General features: G+C 34.7%; 1 protein-coding gene across 4 annotated transcripts; it reads left to right on the top strand.

The window, feature by feature from the left end:
- Positions 1-240: 240 nt before the first annotated feature.
- Positions 241-20,052, top strand: PRMT9 (protein arginine methyltransferase 9). Of its 4 annotated transcripts, none has more exons than XM_039355654.1 (13): positions 241-510; positions 3,353-3,566; positions 4,167-4,315; positions 5,378-5,614; positions 6,178-6,345; positions 6,885-6,987; positions 7,206-7,312; positions 10,038-10,230; positions 12,067-12,250; positions 15,316-15,997; positions 17,573-17,726; positions 18,410-18,532; positions 19,664-20,052. In XM_039355654.1, the coding sequence occupies exons 2-13, from the start codon at positions 3,381-3,383 to the stop codon at positions 19,877-19,879; spliced, it is 2,502 nt and encodes an 833-aa protein (XP_039211588.1). In that variant the 5' UTR covers positions 241-510; positions 3,353-3,380; the 3' UTR covers positions 19,880-20,052. The 4 variants fall into 4 exon arrangements, with proteins under 4 accessions (XP_039211588.1, XP_039211587.1, XP_039211586.1 ...); XM_039355653.1 differs by having other exon boundaries at positions 241-570; XM_039355652.1 differs by having other exon boundaries at positions 241-597.
- The last annotated feature ends 918 nt before the right edge of the window (positions 20,053-20,970 follow it).

Raw genomic sequence — 20,970 nt, 5'->3', positions numbered from 1 at the left:
CTCAGGGCTGACTTCTAGGCGTGCATGAGTATGCGTATGTGTACGAATCTACTGAGAAATAAGCCTTAAGTAAATAGGGATCGATGCACGTACAACCACACTGTGAAAAGCGGGAGAGGCACTAAGACCTGAACATTGTTTGTCTAAACTCGGAGGGGAGGGCGGTGATGACGACAGGCGCCGCGAGGCCACGCAGCATATGGCGCCGCCCTTTTCCCCTACCTCAGAGAGGCCTCCACTGGCGGCTTGTCAACGGCGGTCTCTTTCTTTGAGCTCCGCTTTCGCCTTTCCTCAACACTCAGCGCGGAGGGGCCTGAAGCGGAAAATGTGCGTGTGAAAGTCATGGCTGCGTCCTGATTCCTCCTCTCCCGGGACTCTTTCCCTTTGAGAACCTGCCTCTGTTGTCTGAGGAAGCTCTGGCGAGTGCGGGTGATTCGAAAACGTTATTCTGGCTGCCATAAACGCGCGTATGCCTAACAGGAGAGAGGGTCTTCAGCGCGGCGTGGTTTTGTAAGTGAGAAGCCGGAGGTCCGCTTCCTCTTCGCCTGCCCTTGAAAGTGATTTTAAGAGGTTCGCCTTAAAAAAAAGTTTTAAAAGGTTAAGTAAGATTCCATGTCGTTCGTTTTTGCATGGGGAGAGCAATTTGTGTGAGAGGACCTTCAAGACTAGCATTTCTGAATAAATAAATATTAGTAAATAGATTTACCAAAAGATAATTGCTGCTCTCGAGTTACTACGTGGCCTCTTCACAAGGGATATTGGCGCAAAAGTTGTTGTTTTAGTAACCACACAAACACAAACTTTACATGTTATTGCGCTAGTATTGGTTAGGTTTATATTCTGCCTTTCCTAGAGGAGTTCTATACTCCCAAACCTTTTTCTCTCAGTAGCCTTTTTTACTTTTAAATTGTATATAGGACATCAAAAGAGCTTTTGTTGTATGGGTTGACATTAAGGTATTGATATTAACTTTTAAAGTTTTAAATTATGCAAAGTTTGGGACCACGTTTCATGTAATTCCATCAATTTGTTAATATCTATGGAGCATGTCTTATTTATTTACAAGTAAGGGCAGATTGATTGCTCGTGGGAAAAATACAATTATGCTATTTCTTCCTATAGATTTACTCAAATCCTTTAGCAGTATGTCTCAAAAGCCATGTTTTAGTAATAGGTTAGCCATAATACCACTGAGTGTTATGTAACTCTTTTTCAATAATGTTCTGTACCAGTAGAATTTTATATTCCACCTTAATGGAATTTATTGTTTCATGATATCCATTTTCCTAAGTTGTGTGCTGAGTAGACAGCTATATAAGTTAAACACATAAAATGTTTGTTTAGTAGGGCTCTATACATACCGGTATTTTAAATAAGCATTTAGTTATTGCAGTTGAACATACCCGAGGTGGCGCAGCAGTTAGAGTGCAGTACTGCAGGCCACTTTAGCTGACTGTGTTCAGCAGGTCAGTGGTTCAAATCTCACCGGCTCAAGGTTGACTCAGCCTTCCATCCTTCCGGGGTAGGTAAAATGAGGACCCAGATTGTTGGGGGCAATGTAAATATATATATACATTGCTTACTGGTGTACCCCGCTTAGAGAGTGCTTGCACTTAAAACGGTATATAAGTCTCATAAATAAATAAATAAATACCAGTATTTCTTTATCTATTGTGTATGTAACTGGGTTTACCCTAATTACATAATCTAATCACTTCACTTCTTTGGTCAGTCTTGGGTATTTTTCAGAGAATCCTGAAACTCCTTGAACATATTTTCTGTTCTTTGAATCTATTTTGTAAAAATGAGGGCACATAATTTGATGCAGCTAATAGCAGTAGAGTTTAGAATTAATTTGCTTAAAGAATAACATTTTAAGTAGAAAAGCTGGACCATTGATTTAGAGCTGCAAGCAGATTTTTCCAGCAACATCCACAAACATCTTGAACTACTGTGCACATCTTCTCCAATGGGCTAGATATCTCAATGGCATAACAATTCCAAAATTCAGAAGGGCGTTATTCTTAGGCAGATTCAATACCCTCCCGAAAGCTGTTATTGAAGGAAAATACCCAAAAACTCTTCTTCCAATGGAGACTGTCTGTGTGGTGGGGGACTAATTGAACTAATGGAACATGTTACCCTGTATTGCCTTTTCTCTGTAGGTGCTCGCCCTAAATATCCTGGTCATTCAGATTTGTTTTATCTCAAGATCTTATTATTGGATCAATCTGATATTATTTCCATGAGCACAGCCAAGTACTGTTTCATAATCTGTACAGTACCTCCTAGTTTTAACTCTTTTTTTCCTTTTGTCTTAATTGTGACTCTTGTGTTTTATCTGCTGGTCTATGACAGAATAATGATTGATTAGATTTGATAGAAAAGCTCACAATGAAAGTATATTGAATATGAATTAAAATTCTAGCTATGTGTAAAACCACTCATTCAGTGACCATTCGTAGTTGCCATAGCCTAAATGAGTGGTACTTATAGCTGGTTCTCAAAGTTCTGGCCATTACACCACACCTATGTCAGGCACTTGGCAACCACCTTGCACTTGTGAGAGTTAGGGTGCCCTGACGTTTTGTGATTGATATTTGTAATGTTCTGCTCTGGCTTTACATAACTAAAGTCAAAGCCAATGAGCAAATAGAGGCCAGGGGGGGCCAGCGCCACACTCTCTCTCCCCAGGCTACTCTTCACTCACATGGCACTGACCTTGTTTCTAACTTCTTCACTCACGCCCAGCCTGAATGGGACTTCCAGGGCCTCCCCCATCCTCTGAGCACCCCCCACAGTCCTTACCTGGAACGGCTTCCCACTTAAACCTACATCTTGGGGTTATAGTGGCAACTGTGATTGTCATCACATAATGTCTTCATGTGACATCACACTTTATGACCTCATTGCTTAACAACAGCAGTCTTCATCCCAGTTGCCATAATAAACCATGGACTATTTGTACTACAAATCAGTTGTTGGATTATTTTCATTCAATACTGCTAGCCAGACTAAATAAGATAATATGCATCTTTCTTACTTGTGTATGATGTTCTAAAGACAGCCTGCTGTCTTTAAAAAAAACTCACAGCATTCCAGTTTTAATATAAGGTTTGACTTATAGAGTGCATTCTTGCCTTTACAAAAATAAGAATCATGCTATATTTTGAGTCCTCCACATTCCTTTTGTTGGGAACAGAATGATAGTAATGTTCAAAATAGTACAAATTAACTTATGGATCGTATTTTATAAATAATTGCAATGGGGACAACAATAATTTAATTTTTTAATTGTAATAAAATAATAGAATTTGTCCACAATCCTAGAATAAATGCTTTATCTTTGCAGGACAAAGTGGAGTTGCTTTTAATTAAAAATGCCTAACAGTAAAAGCAAATCTCGGCATAGACACAAAGTTAGTCAAGAAACTGGCCGGCGTGAATTAGTCTCCAGATCCTTGCAAAGTGCTCAACATTGTCTGGAGGATCGTGACTTTGGAACTGCATATGCTCACTATCTCTTGGTATTAAACATAGCTCCTGAATTTAAAAATGATGTCAAGGTGAGAAATTTTCTGCTTATTTTTCCCCTGTCCTAAATAAATGTGTGAACCACATGTATACTACACTGAACATTGTGTATAATTTATTTATTCATTATTTATTTAGAAAATTTATATAGCCACCTATATAGCCTCTTACAAACAGAAAAAAATAAAAAAGAAACAATTAAAAATTAAAAAACAATATGCTTCCCCACTGTAGATGTGACCGGCAAGACCAGTCCCTCAGATAACCTGGTCCCAAGCCATGAAGGGCTTTAAGGACAATCAGCACCTTGAATTGCTCCCAGAAGCAAATTGGCAACTAGTGCAGCTCCCGTTGGAGAGGTGACACTTGCACACCGAGGTCTGAATAAAACCATACAGGCCGCTGCATTTTGAACCAACTGGAACTTCCGGATGCTTTTCAGGGGCAGCCCCATGTAGAGTGCATTGCAATAGTCAAGATGGGAGGTGACTAGGGCATGAGTGAATGTGGGTAGGGATTGTCGATTCAGGAAGGGCGTAACTGGTTCACAACCCACAGCTGCGTATTTATTTACTTATTTATTAGAAACATAATAATCTCTAAATTTTTGAACAATGTTTTTGTTTTTTTAGGAAGCATTTCAGTTAACCCTTTTTAAATGGGCAGAAGAGCTGGATTCTCTTTCACGAATTCAAGATTTATTTGATTGCTATGAGCATGCCCTGGAATTATATCCTAATGATGAAGTTATATATAACAGTATGGGGGAACATCTTTTCAGGTGTGAAGTTATACTTAATTAGCCATAATTTGACTAAATATTCTAATGCACATAAAGCGTCTGAGTCAAGGAACTTTAGTTTAAATATATTACAAAGTTATTAACTAGATATGCATTCTTAATTCTACATGTGTAAGTATTTACAATCATTTGATCTTGGCAGCTTCTCTTTCGTCTGTTAGCTCAGATTCATTAGAACAAACTCTAAATGCAAAGGTATCATTAACTATAATTTCTAGACTGCTGCTTTGTGTTTATTTTATTTTATGTTTAATTTTAAGATTCATCCTCATCATTTTGTGCATAGGCATCTTCTGTTTTTCCCAGGTTAATTTCCACAATGGAAATGGATAACTCTATCGCAGTAGTTATCAACTCAGGTTTCCATAAGAGAAAACACTATATTTGATTCAGTATTATTGAGATGATTTATCATATACTGTAGATAGTCCTTACTTAACAACCATAACTGGGACTAGCAGCTGGTCATCAAGCAACATGGTAATTAAGTGAGTTATCACATGACTGTGATAGAGTTTCATTTCACTTCTGCGATGATTAAGTGAGTCACCATGTTCATTAAGCAAAACATCATGTGATTACAACTTGGATTTTACTGCTGGTTTCTCCAATGCCTCTCCTTGTCGGAAGCTGATTTGTGAAGCACAAACAGGACCGCAGGATGCTTCAGTGATCATAAGCATCTTCTGGTTATGAAGCACCCAAATCTTGGATAATGTGACTGCAGAGACTCTGTAATGGCCATAAGTGCAAGGATTAGTAATAAATTGACTTTTTTTAGCACTGTTGTAACTTCAAACAATCGCTAAACAGGATAGTCATTACGTAAGGACTACCTGTAAGCACTTGAAGATTTATTTACACAGTACATGTGTCATTTGTTTATTTCCAACAGTGAACTATAATTATCATCTGCACTTTTCTATAATTTAAACTGCTATATATCTTCATATTACAAATATAGATTTTTCTCAAAATTCTGTTGTTCCAAAAATTAAACATTTATGCTTTTATTGATAGTGTAATTTTTTTTTCTGTTAGGTTGGGCTTTAGAGATGAAGCAGCTGCATATTTTCATAAAGCTGTGAAGTTAAACCCTGACTTTCCTGATGCAAAAGAGAACTTTTATCGGGTTGCCAACTGGGTGGTAGAACGGTGGCATTTCATTATGCTTAATGATTACAATAGAAATTTGCTGTATCAAAAAGCAATCCAGAAAGCTGTTCATTCAGGATATAGAAGCGTACTTGATATTGGAACAGGAACGGGAATTCTCAGGTTTGTTGAAACTTTGTGATACAAATATTGGCATGTTTATTTACAAAGTAATAATGACTAAGATTTAGTGACATATTTCAATGAGGCAAGTTCAATAAAAAGTTGCCAGATGGCATTCACATGGCACTCATTAGCATATTCAAAACAGATGCCAAGAGGCTTCAGCTATTATAGCCCTACAACCCTTGTAGCAAGATTGAATAACCATTGTTTCCTTACAGTTTTTTAAGTATCCTGGCATTCTCATCTATTACAAAGTATGAGAGTCTTTTTCCATAGCAAATAAAGTTGGGGAGGCTACAACTAATAAACAAGACCCCTAGTTTTATTTTGGTTTAAAATGGTGTTTGATACAACTAGCTTTTTTAAAAAAAACGTTTAAGAAATTAATGATATTATTTCTTATTACCTGAACTTTATGCCCCCCCCCCCATATGCCCCAGGACTTTTAAAAATAAGTATCAAATATTTTATACAGAAATTACATTAAGGTTAAATTACTAGTATTTTGTCTAACCCAGAAAATTATTATAATTTATATGGAATGTCTTCTGCTTTTTCAGTATGTTTGCTAAAAAGGCTGGAGCATCTCCTGTCTATGCTTGTGAATTATCAAAGACCATGTATGAATTGGCTTATGAAGTGCTAGCTGCAAACAATTTGGATGGAGAAATCAAACTTCTTCACATGAAATCCTTTGGTATAGAAATTCCAAAGCACATACCTGAAAGGTTATGTCTTATATTTTTTCTGCTATTTTGAATTAAATATGGTATTCATTACTAATGTTATGAATAATAATATTCATATTCTCCATAGCAAGAGCAAATATTGTATAATGTGTTATCCTTCTACTGAAATTGATTTTTTAAGTTTCAATATTTTACTGATTTTATTGTAAACAATGTAATATTATACTATACAGTTGAAGTATGTTTACTCAGTAGCTGGTATACTGAATTCACAGTCACTTATTTTGAATTAAAATAAAATTATATAATTAAAATAAAATTATATAAAACCCAAATGAAAAAAGATACCTGTTTTCACCTTGCCTTCAATTCCAAATGTCTGCTGCTGTTTTGGTATTTTATATTAAAATACTAAGAAGTATTTTTTAGAGCAAGTACATAAGTAACTTCTTATTGAAGAAACTCACTTGCAAGATGATCACAATTGTATAAGAAAGGACTGTTAATGTCACATTATTAAATTTAAGCTTTATAGTTTTTAAGGCTTCTTGTTATAACTATTTTTTTATTTTTAATAGAGTTTCCCTTGTTATCACCGAAACAGTAGATGCTGGATTATTTGGTGAGGGAATTGTAGAAAGCTTGATCCACGCTTGGGAACACTTACTTTTACCACCAGAGGTTAGTATCTTAGTGTCTAAGGCCTGATAAGAAAAGATACCTTATTTTTATATTATAAAGTTCATGAAGTTTTCTGCCTGTTCAAAAATTTTGTTAATCTGAAAAGTTGTATTTGGGCATTTTTGTACTCTGTAAGCTAAAATATAAGTATTGCTTCTTAATACATGAACAATAAATAAATCTTGTTACACAATTTTTAATCTATGTCTGTTTTACAGCCTAAGGATGGTAGAGATGATTCTAAAAACTATGGTAGAGTTATTCCAGCAGGAGCTACTATGTGGGGCATGGCAGTGGAATGCAAAGAGATACGTAGACATCATAGGTATATTTTTTACTGTTACAAAAAAAAAAATCTTTAATTTTTAGACAAAAAAAAACAGAAAATGCCTTACTTTTAAAGCAAAGAATTTTGTCTCTGTTCTTTTTTCATTAACTTTATTATGAAGAATTTTAAAAGCATGTTAATAAGCATGGCAAAATATTTTATTTTTATTTTTTATTTTTATTTTTTAAAACATACAATCATTTATAAAAATACAATAGCATGGCAAAATATTAATCATAAAAATGCTGATGACAAGTTTATACTGGACTGATACTCATAAAACACAGTTCCCTCATTCTACATCATAGAAAAATTATGTATTTTCTAGGCTGATAATTATATAATTAATACTTTTTACCCTTTCATTAGCAAAGGTTCTTTGTATAAGTTATGTACTAAATAAAGCAGTGTAAATAATAAATTCTTCCAAATCAGGTAATGTATATACAATGGGGCAAAAAAGTATTTAGTCAGCCACCAATTGTTCAAGTTTTCCAATTTAAAAAGATGAGATAGGCCTGTAATTGTCATCATAGGTAGACCTCAACTATGAGAGAAAACAAATCCAGACAATCACATTGTCTGATTTGGAAAGAATTTATTTGCAAATTATGATGAAAAATAAGTATTTGGTCATCTACAAACTAACAAGATTTCTGGCTCTCACAGACCTGTAACTTCTTCTTTAAGAGGCTCCTCTGTCCTCCACTCATTATCTGTATTAATGGTACCTGTTTGAACTTGTTATCAGTATAAAAGATACCTATCCACAACCTCAAACAATCACACTCCAAACTCCACTATGGTGAAGACCAAAGAGCTGTCGAAGGACACCAGAAACAAAATTGTAGACCTGCCTCAGACTGGGAAGACTGAATCTGCAATAGGCAAGCAGCTTGGTGTAAAGAAATCCAACTGTGGGAGCAATAATTAGAAAATGTAAGACATGCAAGTTGAACTGTTTGGTAGAAACACAACTCGTCGTGTTTGGAGGAGAGAGAATGCTGAGTTGCATCCAAAGAACACCATACCTACTGTGAAGCATGGGGATGGCAATATCATGCTTTGGGGCTGTTTCTCTGCAAAGGGACCAGGACGACTGATCTGTGTACAGGAAAGAATGGGGCCATGTATCGTGAGATTTTGAGTGCAAACCTTCCATCAGCAAGGGCATTGAAGATGAAATGTGGCTGGGTTTTTCAGCATGACAATTATCCCAAACACCGCCCGGGCAACGAAGGAGTGGCTTCGTAAGAAGCATTTCAAGGTCCTGGAATGGCCTAGCCTGTCTCCAGATCTCAACCCCATAGAAAACCTTTGGAGGGAGTTGAAAGTCCATGTTGCCTAGCGACAGCCCCAAAACATCACTGCTCTAGAGGAGATATGCATGGAGGAATGGGCCAACATACCAGCATCAGTGTGTGCCAACCTTGTGAAGACTTACAAAAAAGTTTGACCTCTGTCATTGTCAACAAAGGATATATAACAAAGTATTGAGATGAACTTTTGATATTGACCACATATTTATTTTCCACCATAATTTGCAAATAAATTCTTTCCAAATCAGACAATGTGATTGTCTGGATTTGTTTTCTCATTTTGTTTCTCATAGTTGAGGTCTACCTATGATGACAATTACAGGCCTCTCATCTTTTTAAGTGGGAGAACTTGCATAATTGGTGGCTGACTAAATACTTTTTTGCCCCACTGTATTTATGTATAAAAGCAGTGAGACCAAGGCTGTAGTTCAGCCTCAGTCATGGAAATTCACTGGGTGAGTTGGGCCAGCCATTCACTCTAGCACACATATTTCCCAGGATTGTTGGAATCAGGGGAAATAGTAGGATAGAGTCTGCCTTGGCTTCTGAATAAAAGGGAGGATATAAATCTAACAAATAAATATACACATGCATTAATGTATTCCAGGAAAGCCTTGTATTGTAGTTATTTTCACTACATTCACAAGATTGATAAAAATACAGTCTGCTGTTAAAAAGATAGGTGAGGAAGCAAGACCAGCAGGACCTCCTCTTTAAAACATACTTTGCTATAATGACATAACACTAAGCATTTTATAAGATGATTACACTTTCTCTCTTTCTCTATGTCTAATTCTATGACCACTCAAACTCTTTAAGATTTATGATGTATAAATTAAAGTAACATTTTTTTCAAAATTGTAAAAACATACTGAATGCCATTGGTTTACAGTGTATTAAGGGGTTCAAGTTACAAATTATGCTACTTGAAAACAATGGGCGGCTAAATGGGAGGCTAAAGAAAATGATCTGTTTCAACTCCAACTAAATACTGTATATTCCTAAAAAATCATGATTAGATTTGCACAAGAGATTGAAATCCTATCCTATCCTAGATAGGGAGATTTCACTATGAATCACATGGGAAAGTATGTGTTTCCTCCCCCCCCCCACTTCTGGAATCCACTCCCATCAGCTATATTTAAGTAAAGTTAACCTAAATCAGATTTCTTCAATAAACAATAGGCTGGGGGGGGGGAGATACTTTATCCTTACTGTAAAAGTTACCTTCCCTTTAAGTTCAAACAGTAGTACTAACCTCCAGCTTTTCAGCTATCAAAACTTCCAAATGAGACTTTTTAATATGCAAAACACCATGTCTAATTGGAAAATAAATTATAATAAAAGAAAATATGCTTGAATTTATCTAGTCAACTCTAATTTTTATTATTTCCTTTTCTTAGAGTGGAGGTAAAAGAAATTGCTGGAGTCTGTTTGCCAGAAACACTGAAGTTTTGCAGTCCAACATCTGCTTCTCTAAACTCCAGTGAAACCCTTGAACCTTACACTACTGAAAAACTCAGCAGAATACATGGTGGTTATAAAGCTCTTACAGAAATCTTTCAAGTTATGACAGTCAATTTTAATAATTTGCAGGTAATTTACTGGCACAAGAAAAGACTAATAATTACTAGTTATTATTGTAGAACTGAAAAATGAATTTCATTAGGATAATACCCTTATTCCATACAATATTTTAACATTTATCCAAATGTCATATTTGTATATTAAATATTTATTAGCATTGTATGCATGTTTTAGATCAGAGGTCCCCAACCTTTTGGGCACCAGAGTCCGGTTATGTGGAGAGAGGTTTTTCCACGGACCAGAGGGTGCGTGGTTTTGTATGTTGCTTGCATCTGATGGATGGGGCTTTGCTTGTTTGTGCAGCCCGAACCGGGGGTTGGGGACCCTTGTTTTAGATGCATGACTAATATGTAAAAATTTACTGACCTTCACTCAATTGGTTGACCTAATCTTGTAGAATCTATTTGTCAGCTATCACAATGGCATTTTTTTTCTGTGCATGCAACTACTGTTACCTATTGACATTAATGTGTATGAATGGTATTGTTACATTGCTTAAACAAAAGAGATTACTTACCGAAGTCAGTTTCTATATTTAAGCAGAATTTAACCAAAGTAAAATTGTGAAATAAAAATTTAAGCTTAATCAACAACATAATTTGGGAATAGAGAAACAGGGAGGTAGAAACACCTGAAAAATAAAGTAATGGAAGATTTGTACAGGTTATGTATATTAGAAAGAGAAATTAATTTGGAAGATACTCAAACAATTGTACCAAGTCATTTATTTATTTGAAGGAAAAAAATATGTAAAGTAACTATCATTGCATCTAATCTGTGAGCCAATTATATGCCTTAAAAGAAGATGAATGTTTTCTCTGTCATAAGCAAGGTTTTTATTTCTTAGCCATAAAGGCAAAATCTTAATATGTAACTCTTCTATACAGTTAATTAATAGTTTGAAGCAGTATGTTTAAATGGGAATCATAATGTTCTTTTTTTCCCACCCTGGTTAAAGACAGCCAAATATTGGCATATGCAAATTATATTTGGGAATCCAGATATTACTATATAGTCAATCTAATCAGTCAATAATATAGTCAGTCAGTATTATTGTCACTGAGTTGTTGCAGCCTTCTTCACCAATTGCAACATTTTTAATCTAGTAGCACAATTCTTAGGCTATGTAGAATTCACAGATCAATATATTTGTTTTATTTGTATTCATTCAGCTGGTTATGATATTCTAGCAAGAAATAAAAGTGACATTTTCTGATGTCTCCATAAACATATCTATGTTGTTTTGGGGGGAACAATCCAGAAATATTTGGCTGCTATCTTCTTAGGAAATATTCCTGTGAATTACAGTCTAGCCTACAGCTTTAATTTTTCTTATTGGTCATAAGCAAGGTCAACTCTGCAAAACTTTTACAAATCAGCCAAGGCTGGTTAGAGATTACTATGTAGCTGCACTCTAGGTATAGCTGTATACTCCTTGGGAAAATCTGGATCAGTGTATCTACAACAGGGATAGTCAACCTTGGCTCTTTTATGACTCGTGGACTTCAACTTCCAGAATTCCTGAGCCAGCCATGCTGAGAGGAAAAGGAGGTTTCTTGCTGGCTCAGGAATTCTGGGAGTTGAAGTCCACGAGTCATAAAAGAGCCAAGGTTGACTACCCCGATCTACAATATTTGAAGAATGAGCAAGAATTATTTACATTTCTTTAAAAATTATTTCATTATATATTGTACCTGACTTATTACTATTTATCTACTTTTTGGTAATAAATTCTATATTTGAGCAGTTTTTAAAAGCAAATATTTAATAAATTACATTTTGGGGTAGAAAGTGATTAAAGTGAACTGTAACTTACCATCATATTTTTCTTTTATACTTGACCAGGAGCTAAAAAATTTGTCGATTAGTAAGCCATCCAAGATGAATATACCCATTATTAAAGACGGAATACTAGATGCTGTTGTAGTCTGGTTTACACTGCAGCTTGATGATGAACTTACTCTTTCTACAAGTCCAAATGTGGACACCTGTTGGGAGCAAGCAGTCTATCCTGTACAAGGTCTCCTTGGTATGTCTTTCATTCTATTGAAACCAAAAGTGAAATTTCTTTTTTCTTTTGTTAAAATGGAGAAAAAATGAAATTAATCATATAAAAGTATAGATTTATAGATAAAAATGTCATTTGATTACATGAACTTGTAAAAATAAAGATAGGAGGTTCTCCCTGAGATCCATACAGTACCTACCCTGTTAGCATTTTAAAGAGCCATGTTCTTCCAGGGTGGTTGGTGCTCTATTTATTGGATGTCAATTATTGGGGCTTTGGGGGTTTTCCAGGTTCACCATTTTGCTGTACTTTCTCTTCTTTGAATCTATTCTATTCCTTATTTGACTAATGCCATTTTTTATTGTTTTGCTATATTGTGTGCAGCCAGCATTTCTTGGAGTTATGAGACATCAAATTAGTCAAAGAAATAAAGGTTGCACAAGCTTTGGGGCAGTAGTGTATATCTCTGTTTTAATGTTACACATATGCGCAAATACAAGTGTATTTTATCACATAGACATACATTTCAAGCAGACAAGTGAAAAGTCAAGGTTATGGAGATTGTGCCAAATTTTAGATATTCTAATCCTTGAAACAGTAAAAAGAAAGAGAGTCCAACAAGGTTCTATTCTCTAGTGAAAAAATATGTTTTTCTTTTGGCTTTTTCCCCAACCAAAGGAACCAAAATACTGGAATAAAAGGAAAATGATTTAATTTATAATTGCCTGTTAGTAATTTAAATAATCTAGACTTTACCTTTGACTATTATTCTCTTATTTTGTTTTTAAGATGTTATCTAATTTCAAAGGATTAAAACCTCCAAGAAAAGATGCTTTCTGTATAAAAGAGAATAAATCTTCTCCCTGAAAGTTAGGGGATAGATAAAACTAAATCTAGCTTCTGCCTATCATTCTTGATCAGGTCAGTTGTTGAGGCACCTTGCATGTATAGCTGATATATTCAATTCTCTTCTCTCTCCAGAGACACTGCACATAGTGAACCTGATTTAACAAAACTTAACCTATAATACACAATTTTATTCTTTAAACAAAAAGGAAAAAAGTATTGAAGAACTCCACTGTGGAAAATACTGAACTTGTCAAAGTTCACCTATTTGGGTAAAACTAAATCATACCTGGAGATCCAAGAAATCAGAATACATATTGCAGAAAATTAGGAAGTCATAACTAAAAGAACTTCAGAACTGATCATAAGTATCCCTCATTATGGAGCTTTAAGTTTCTTGCACTTAAGGTTTATTTCCTGTCTTACTTAACAACTTAGCCAACTGTTTTGAGTTGGCTAACTCGTTTTCATTTTCTTCCTGTGACTTGGATTTAGTTAAATTGTATTGTTGTTTTCCATTCATCACACTACATCTCTTAATAAGATTTGCTTTTACAGAAGTAAATTAGTGATATTTCTTTATCTAATAAGTTAAATTTATAGATTTAGAATGGGTTTAGTAAAAGCAGTCATAATGCTTTGTTTCATTAGGACTCAAGAGATAGTAATGAAGCATTTGGAATGACTGAGAGATAGAAATAAACAACATTGAGAAAAGTGAAACCTAAATCTTGTAGCTGGAACTTTATAATCTGTTTTCGTTCATAACTAGAGTTAGTCATAGCTTAGTTATTTGTGATTTTTAGTCAGCAAAAAAAGAGTTATGATTATTTGTTTTATTCCTATTTACACTGCCCGACTGCCAACAACTTTGGGTGGTTCACATAAGCATGTGACTATAAAATAATAAAACCAGTACAGCAATAAAATAGTGAACTCAGAAATGACAAAACCCGGAAAGCAACAAAGCACATACCCATTCTTACACCCAACTAGCTAAAGGCCTCAGCAAACAATCAGGTCTCCCACTCAGTTGGAAGCCAAACATACTTGCATCTAAACTCAAGAAAACATACTTAGGAATATATTGTTAATTTCTAACATTATGTGTATACAAATCAGTCAAGTGAAGCCCTTTAAGGACCCATTCCCTGAAACAGCTTCAGCCATTGCAAACTTGGTGCAGCTGTTTTGAAGCCTTCCCACAGTCGTCTGGATTATACCTCAGCAAGAGGTTAGTACAGACCTAACCTCTAATCTCTGTAGCTTTCTATAATGGATTATTACTAAATATAATAATCTTTGTGCTTTTTCCTCTTTTTTTGAGGAATTAAATTGAAATTGGATTATGGGAATTTGATGGTTATCCTGGATAAAGACTGAAATGCAAATTCCACAAAAAGAGTGGGATTATGTAGCTAAGTAAAATACCTGTTTAAATGCCTGTCTTATCCCATTTTTCACCTTCCCTTTTATCATTTTAAACTATTCCATTAAAATTAAAATACGATTTTGAAGTAATTTTTACACAAATACTGAATGTCTAAATTCAACCAGGCCTTTTTGTTTCCAATACTATCTTAGTTTGAACATCACTGCAAATTACACACTTAGTAATGGATTATTACTAAGTACACTATTGTTTATAAATAACTATTTGTGGCTCAGTCTATCTATATAAATAAAAATGTAAATGTTTGTTTGTTCAAAATCTTAAATCTCCGAAAGTTCTTCACCGATTGCTTTGAAATTTTGACACAACGTTGCATTCGAATACGCAAGTGTTTCTATATACCTATATTATATAGATGTCACACCTGTGACAGGTAAAAACATGCTTTTTTGAAAAACAGCACCATCTGTTGGACGTAATCTCTATATCTGCACACACAACGGAACAACAAAAAATATTGTATACCCACAAGCATTGTGGAATTAAACATATTACAAATGTCCGTGTTCTCTTTTCTTTCTTGAACCACAGCAACGCATGGCTGTGTACAGCTAGTATTATATAAATACACACAAGCAATGGCTAAAATAAAATATTTGCATAGTGCAACATGTAGATCTGTTTATCGTAAGCTGTTTGACATGTGTTGTCGAACTGCATTAAGAGTTACAGATGAATTATATTCTCCAACAACTGGAAAACAATTATTTAAATATTAAATATTTTTCAAAATGCACTTGAATAGCATTAGTTTGTATTTCAATTGTTATTTCTTTATGGTTTACAGATCATTCAGTGAAATCCGGAGATCGTGTGGCAATGGAAATATGCTGCCAGGACTGCTATCTAAGGATTCAAAGAATTTCCATTAAGACTTCAGGATATGGAACGGATGTTGAAAGAAACTTGAGGGAGAAGAACAGTGAAGCTGAACTCTGCAGTGCTCTAGCCAGTCTTCAGACAGCAAGCACACTGGAAAATGTCTGCCAAGAATGTATGCTAGAATCCACTGAAATTGCTTTATTAAATAATCTGCAGTATCATGAATGCTTTAAGATTGCAATAGGAAAAGTATTGTCATCATTAAGTCACCAACATTCAATGGATGTTGTTGGTCACCATGAGCTTGAAAAGAACCAGATCAAACATTCTGTAACTGTTGATCCTCTGTATATATTGGATGTATCAGAAGGCTTTTCAATTTTGCCAGTAATTGCAGGTAAATTTGGAGCAATTAAAGCATACAGCTCTGTTGAAAAAGAAGACCACCAAGTAGCTCTCAGTTTGATTTCAGAAGTCAACCAATTTCCCAGAGAAACATTAGAGTTTTGGCTTAGTCATCTACAAGATGAAAACAAGGTACTACAAAGACCTAAATCTGACAAATTATGGAGCATTATAATTCTGGATGTCATAGAAACTTCTGGTTTAATTCAGCAGGATGTGATGGAAAAAGCTGCAATATCTAGGTAATGTAAGAAACAAGTTTCTTGGATTTTTATTGCACCAATCAAGTTATATGACAAATATACTTATCAGTAGGTTAATATTTGAATACATTTTACAATTTAGAGACCAAGTCCATCACAGACTGGTCAGCTTACAAATTTAAAAGCAAGAAATAGTATTAACAAAGATCTTAATTGTCTGGGGAGAAAAATGTTCATAGCAAATAAAAACCCTGCAGAGACTTAATACTCAACCTTTCCCAAGGCCTGGGAGAATAGCCAGGTTTTCAGCACCTTTTAGAACATCCCTGGGGTGGGAGTCATAAATCTAGCTTTTCCAGAAGATAGGTGCTGCAACAAAGAAAGAACACTTCCTAAGTACCACTAGATAATATGTTTAATTAAAGAGACTTGAGATGTGCCCATCCTGTCTAGTTTTACATTTTTAAAATAATGATTTTGCTGTTGTTTTTCAGTGTTGCAGAATTACATGGTCACATCAGAATCAAAAGTTGGGGTTTTAATGCCCAGTCAATGCATTTTGCTTAATTCATGCTACACATTTTCACCTGAATTAATGTTTAACAGTTTTAATTATTTCAGCATCATTGTTTTTCAATCTTAAAGTCTACTATTTGGAGTCAAATGCAGAATATATTAAGAACAATTGACCCCGTTGGACCTGAGGAAGTGGACAGGATCCTCCAAGTGGTCAGTGCCACCATCTGTCAGATCCTTGTCCCTCCCAGATAGTGGAAGCCTTCAGGATGGTGACTAGCAGGTTGGTCCAGGCAGTGATTAACACATCACTGGAGGAGGGAACATTTCCAGGGGCTTTTAAGGAGGCCCTGGTTCACCCCCTTTTAAAAAACATTACTGGATCCCTCCTGCCTGGACAACTTTCATCCAGTTTCCAACTTCCCTGTTTTTAGGGAAGGTTGTGAAAAAGGTAATGGCCTGGCAACTTCAGAGGATCCTGGATGAAACTTGGACTCCTTCAAGTTAGGATTCAGGACTGTTTATGGGACAGAAACTGCATTGGTCACACTTGATGATGATATCTGGTAAGAGTGAGATGGAGTAGTGCAGCCATTTTCGCTCTCCTTGACCTCTCTGCAGGTATCCTTTTGGGCCAGATACAGGGGCTGGGACTGGGCTGCACAGTCTTGTGCTGGTTAGGCTTTTTTGTCCAAACCAATCTCAAGTGGAGGTGGTTGAAGCTCTTAACAACAAATTTCACCTACCCCCCCCCCATCCTGCTCCCCATCTTTTAATTGGGCCATTGTATTCTGGATTTTATATTAACTTGTTTTTAGTTTATATAGTTTTTATTTTTTTTATTGTAGGCTGTCCAGAATTACTTTGAAGTAAGATAGGTGACCTATAAATTTTATAAAGAAATAAAATCTGAGAATTTGTTTTCAGTATAACAACTAAGCTGCCATTTTTACACATTAAAAAGTGTACTTATTTTTACCAATTTTCTGTTTCAGTATATTTAATATTTAGAAATATAAAAAACTAATATGCTGATGCTATTGTTAAACAACTGAAAAGTTGAAATATTTATTAGATTCTATACATTTTTATATTTAGGTGTTTGCTTCACTCTGGAGGAAAGATATTCCCACACCATGTGAAAATATATGGAATGCTTGTAGAATCCAATTTATTATTACTTGAGTCTGCTGTTCAAGGGACAGATCCCACACTTGGTTTCAACATAGCACCTTTTATCAACCAATTCAAGGTTTGGAAGAATTTATATTTTTCTATATTCAGATAATCCTTCAAATATTGAAAAGCCAAAGTTTTTAAAGACAAATCAATTCTGTGTGATCCTATTCGTATCCAGAATTTGCAAAGCTGCTTATTGAAAAATTAGAAAATAGATTAAAGAAAATAATAGACTTAATGGGCATGTATATATTAAAAGTCTTCTAATGTTTTGTTATACAGTCTTCAAGCATACAATATGATAATTCAGCAGAAGTACAATTTATGAGAAGTTAATGTAAATATGGTTAGTTTCAATTGTTTTGTTTTTTTCAAAATTAAACTGGCCACCTGCTTTCATCGCCTGTTGGTAACTAATGCTGTTTGTTTACTTTTTTAGCAATATATATTTGTACCATTCCATACATTCCTGCCATTAAAACTTGATCATCTTTAATTCTATACTATTTTGATTGGACTAACTTGGAATCCTGAATTCTGTCAATAAAGTAGTACAACGTTATTTTGCCACTATCAATATTGGCACAAGGACATATTTACATAGTATAGGTTTAACACCAACAGTTTTATCCACACAAATTCTTAAGACTCAGAAATATGCATAAATGTCAGGATGGAACATAGATGGAAGATTTTGTTGTATGTTGTATTGTACTGTCTTATCTTTGTGCAGAATCTTAAAACTTTCTGTTTCAGGTACCTATGCGCATTTTTTTGGATCTCTCCACACTCCCATATATACCTTTAAGCAACTCAGTAGAACTTTTGAGAGTGGATCTCATGAATCCCTACTTGAATAACAGCAGCACTGAAGTTGAGGTAAGTCTACAGAATAGATATCCTAAAATTTATACAGCTACATTGCTTTCTTGCTTATTTATTCTCAAATTTATATAGGTGCCCATCTCACAAATCAAATGACTCAACAAAGCATGCAACAGTATTAAAAAAATAATAGTTTCCAAGTAACTATTATTATTAAAGCATTAAAAATTATAAAACACAGCAAAAAATGGGCCAAGATGTTAATAATAATAATAGAACCACCTCATTAGTTTGCCAAAATTAATTTGTAGAGTTTACTTACTTAGATCAGATTTATGCAAAATGCATACGTATTTACAGAAAAAGTCAATTTTAGAAGCAGCAGCTTTTAGTTTGAGTCCAACCTCTTGCTTGTTGCTGGAATCCAAATTAAAATAGTCCAGGTAGATAGCTAATAACACTCTATTTTAATGTGTCCAATGGAGTTTTACCATTTGTCTGAGTGAATGAATTGAACTGGCCATATCGTTATCCCTCTTTAAGATTTAGCATGGCCAACTGCATTAGTTCATGGGATTTAGTTCTAGTTCCCTGATCTACATTATTCTTCTATGAATAAGTTCCAGTTTCTCTGAATAGTTCTTAAAGTTGGACACTATTTGATATGGCCTTGACCTGAATAAAATAGAGTAAAATTATTACTTCCAATGATTTGGAAGTTTACTGATACAGCCTAAAATTGTATTGTCTGCCTCAGTCAATTTGCAATCAACTATTATGCCAAAATCTTTCTTTTTCAAGAATTATTATGCCAGATATCCATCATCCTGTATCTCTGTTTGGATTTGTTTCCTCTGAATTTTCTGTTTCTGCTGACATTCTCTCATTCTGTTAATTTGACCTCATTTTTTTAAACACATCAAGATTGTTTTCAGTTTTGTATTCTAGGGTGTTATTCATCACACCCAATTCAATAAGTGTTTTTTCCACCTTTTTATCCAAAATCATTAATGAACTTTGGCTCTGTATTTTCTCCTTCAAAAGCATCTGTAACAACCTATAAAAACGGCAAAATGACATGCACTTGTGCACATTATATACTTCTTTAGGGAATCATGCTCAATTTAATTTTATATAAAAAAAGTTTACTGCTAAACAGTAATTTCACACCTATTAATTTTATAGGTGGAGATTTGTAAATCGGGTCAAGTGACTGGTATTCCATTTTGGTATCATGTATATCTGGATAACGATATTGTTTTGGATACATCAAGCAAGTCATCTCACTGGAAACAAGCTGCCATTGTGCTTGATAAACCCATTCAGGTTCAAAAAGGAGAAAAGGTTATTCTAAGTATTCAGTATTACAAAAGCAACATCAGTGTGGTAGTAAAACAGTAAAATATAAATAGCTTTTCTTAATTAGTTTTGAATGTCTAAATTCCAAATTTATGTTCTATAATATAGTAATCTATGCAAAGTGTTGATTTTAAAATACTTGTTCAATTTCCAGAAGTTAATCTGTATAGAATATTTTATAATGTATAAAATGTTTCTCGATTGCAAAAAAAAAATACTATGGACTTGAAGCATTGTTTTTTTTTTATATTGTAGAAAATTACTAAATAAAAAGTATAAAAATATAATTAAAATTCTACAATATGCCTGCTCTTTCTTACATTTGCAGATCACTAAAATAGTGAATTGACTGGCAAAGAAGGTAATACTGTTTTTTAGATCATTAGTCCTAAAGATCTTGAAATGGTAATCATTAATTTTACAAGAGTGAAAATACAGTGCATTCAGAAAGTATTCAGACCCCCTTCACTTTTGTCAATTTTGTTATGCTGCAGTCTGATATTACAGTTGTTGAAATTCATTTTTCTCATTAATCTACACTCAGTATCCTATAATGACAAAGTAAAAACAGAATTTTAGCAATGTCTGTAAATTTATTAAAAAGAAAAAAACTGAAATATCACATTGGCGTTAAGTATTCAGACCCTTTGAAATTTACTTGAAATTTAGCTCAGGTGCCTCTCATTTCTCATGTTTCTAAACTTGTTTGGAGTCAACCTGTGATAAATTAAATGGATTGGACATGATTTGAAAGGCATACACCTCTCTATAGAAGGCTTCACAGCAGACAATGCATACTGTAGGAAAGCAAAAGCCATGAAATCAAAGGAACTGCCTGCAGAGCTCAGAGACAGGATTATTGCAAGGCACAGATCTGAGAAAGGCTACAATAAAATTTCTGCTGCACTGAAGGTTCCTAAGAGCACAGTGGCCTCCATAATTCTCAACTGGAAGAAGTTCAGCACAACCAGGACTCTTCCAAGAGCTGGTTGCCCAGTCAAACTGAGCAATCCAGGCAGGAAGAGCTTTAGTAAGACAGATGATCAAGAAACTGATGGTCACTCTGACTGAGCTCCAGAGAATCTATGTGCATATGGGACAGAGGTCCAGGACAACCATCACAGCACCCCTCC

The sequence above is a fragment of the Crotalus tigris genome, unplaced genomic scaffold, assembly GCF_016545835.1.
Source record: "Crotalus tigris isolate CLP2741 ecotype Arizona unplaced genomic scaffold, ASM1654583v1 scf7180000018716.860359, whole genome shotgun sequence".
Taxonomy (NCBI): domain Eukaryota; kingdom Metazoa; phylum Chordata; class Lepidosauria; order Squamata; family Viperidae; genus Crotalus; species Crotalus tigris.
Note: the sequence above shows the minus strand (reverse complement) of the source record. Positions and strands in the feature narration are given on the sequence as shown.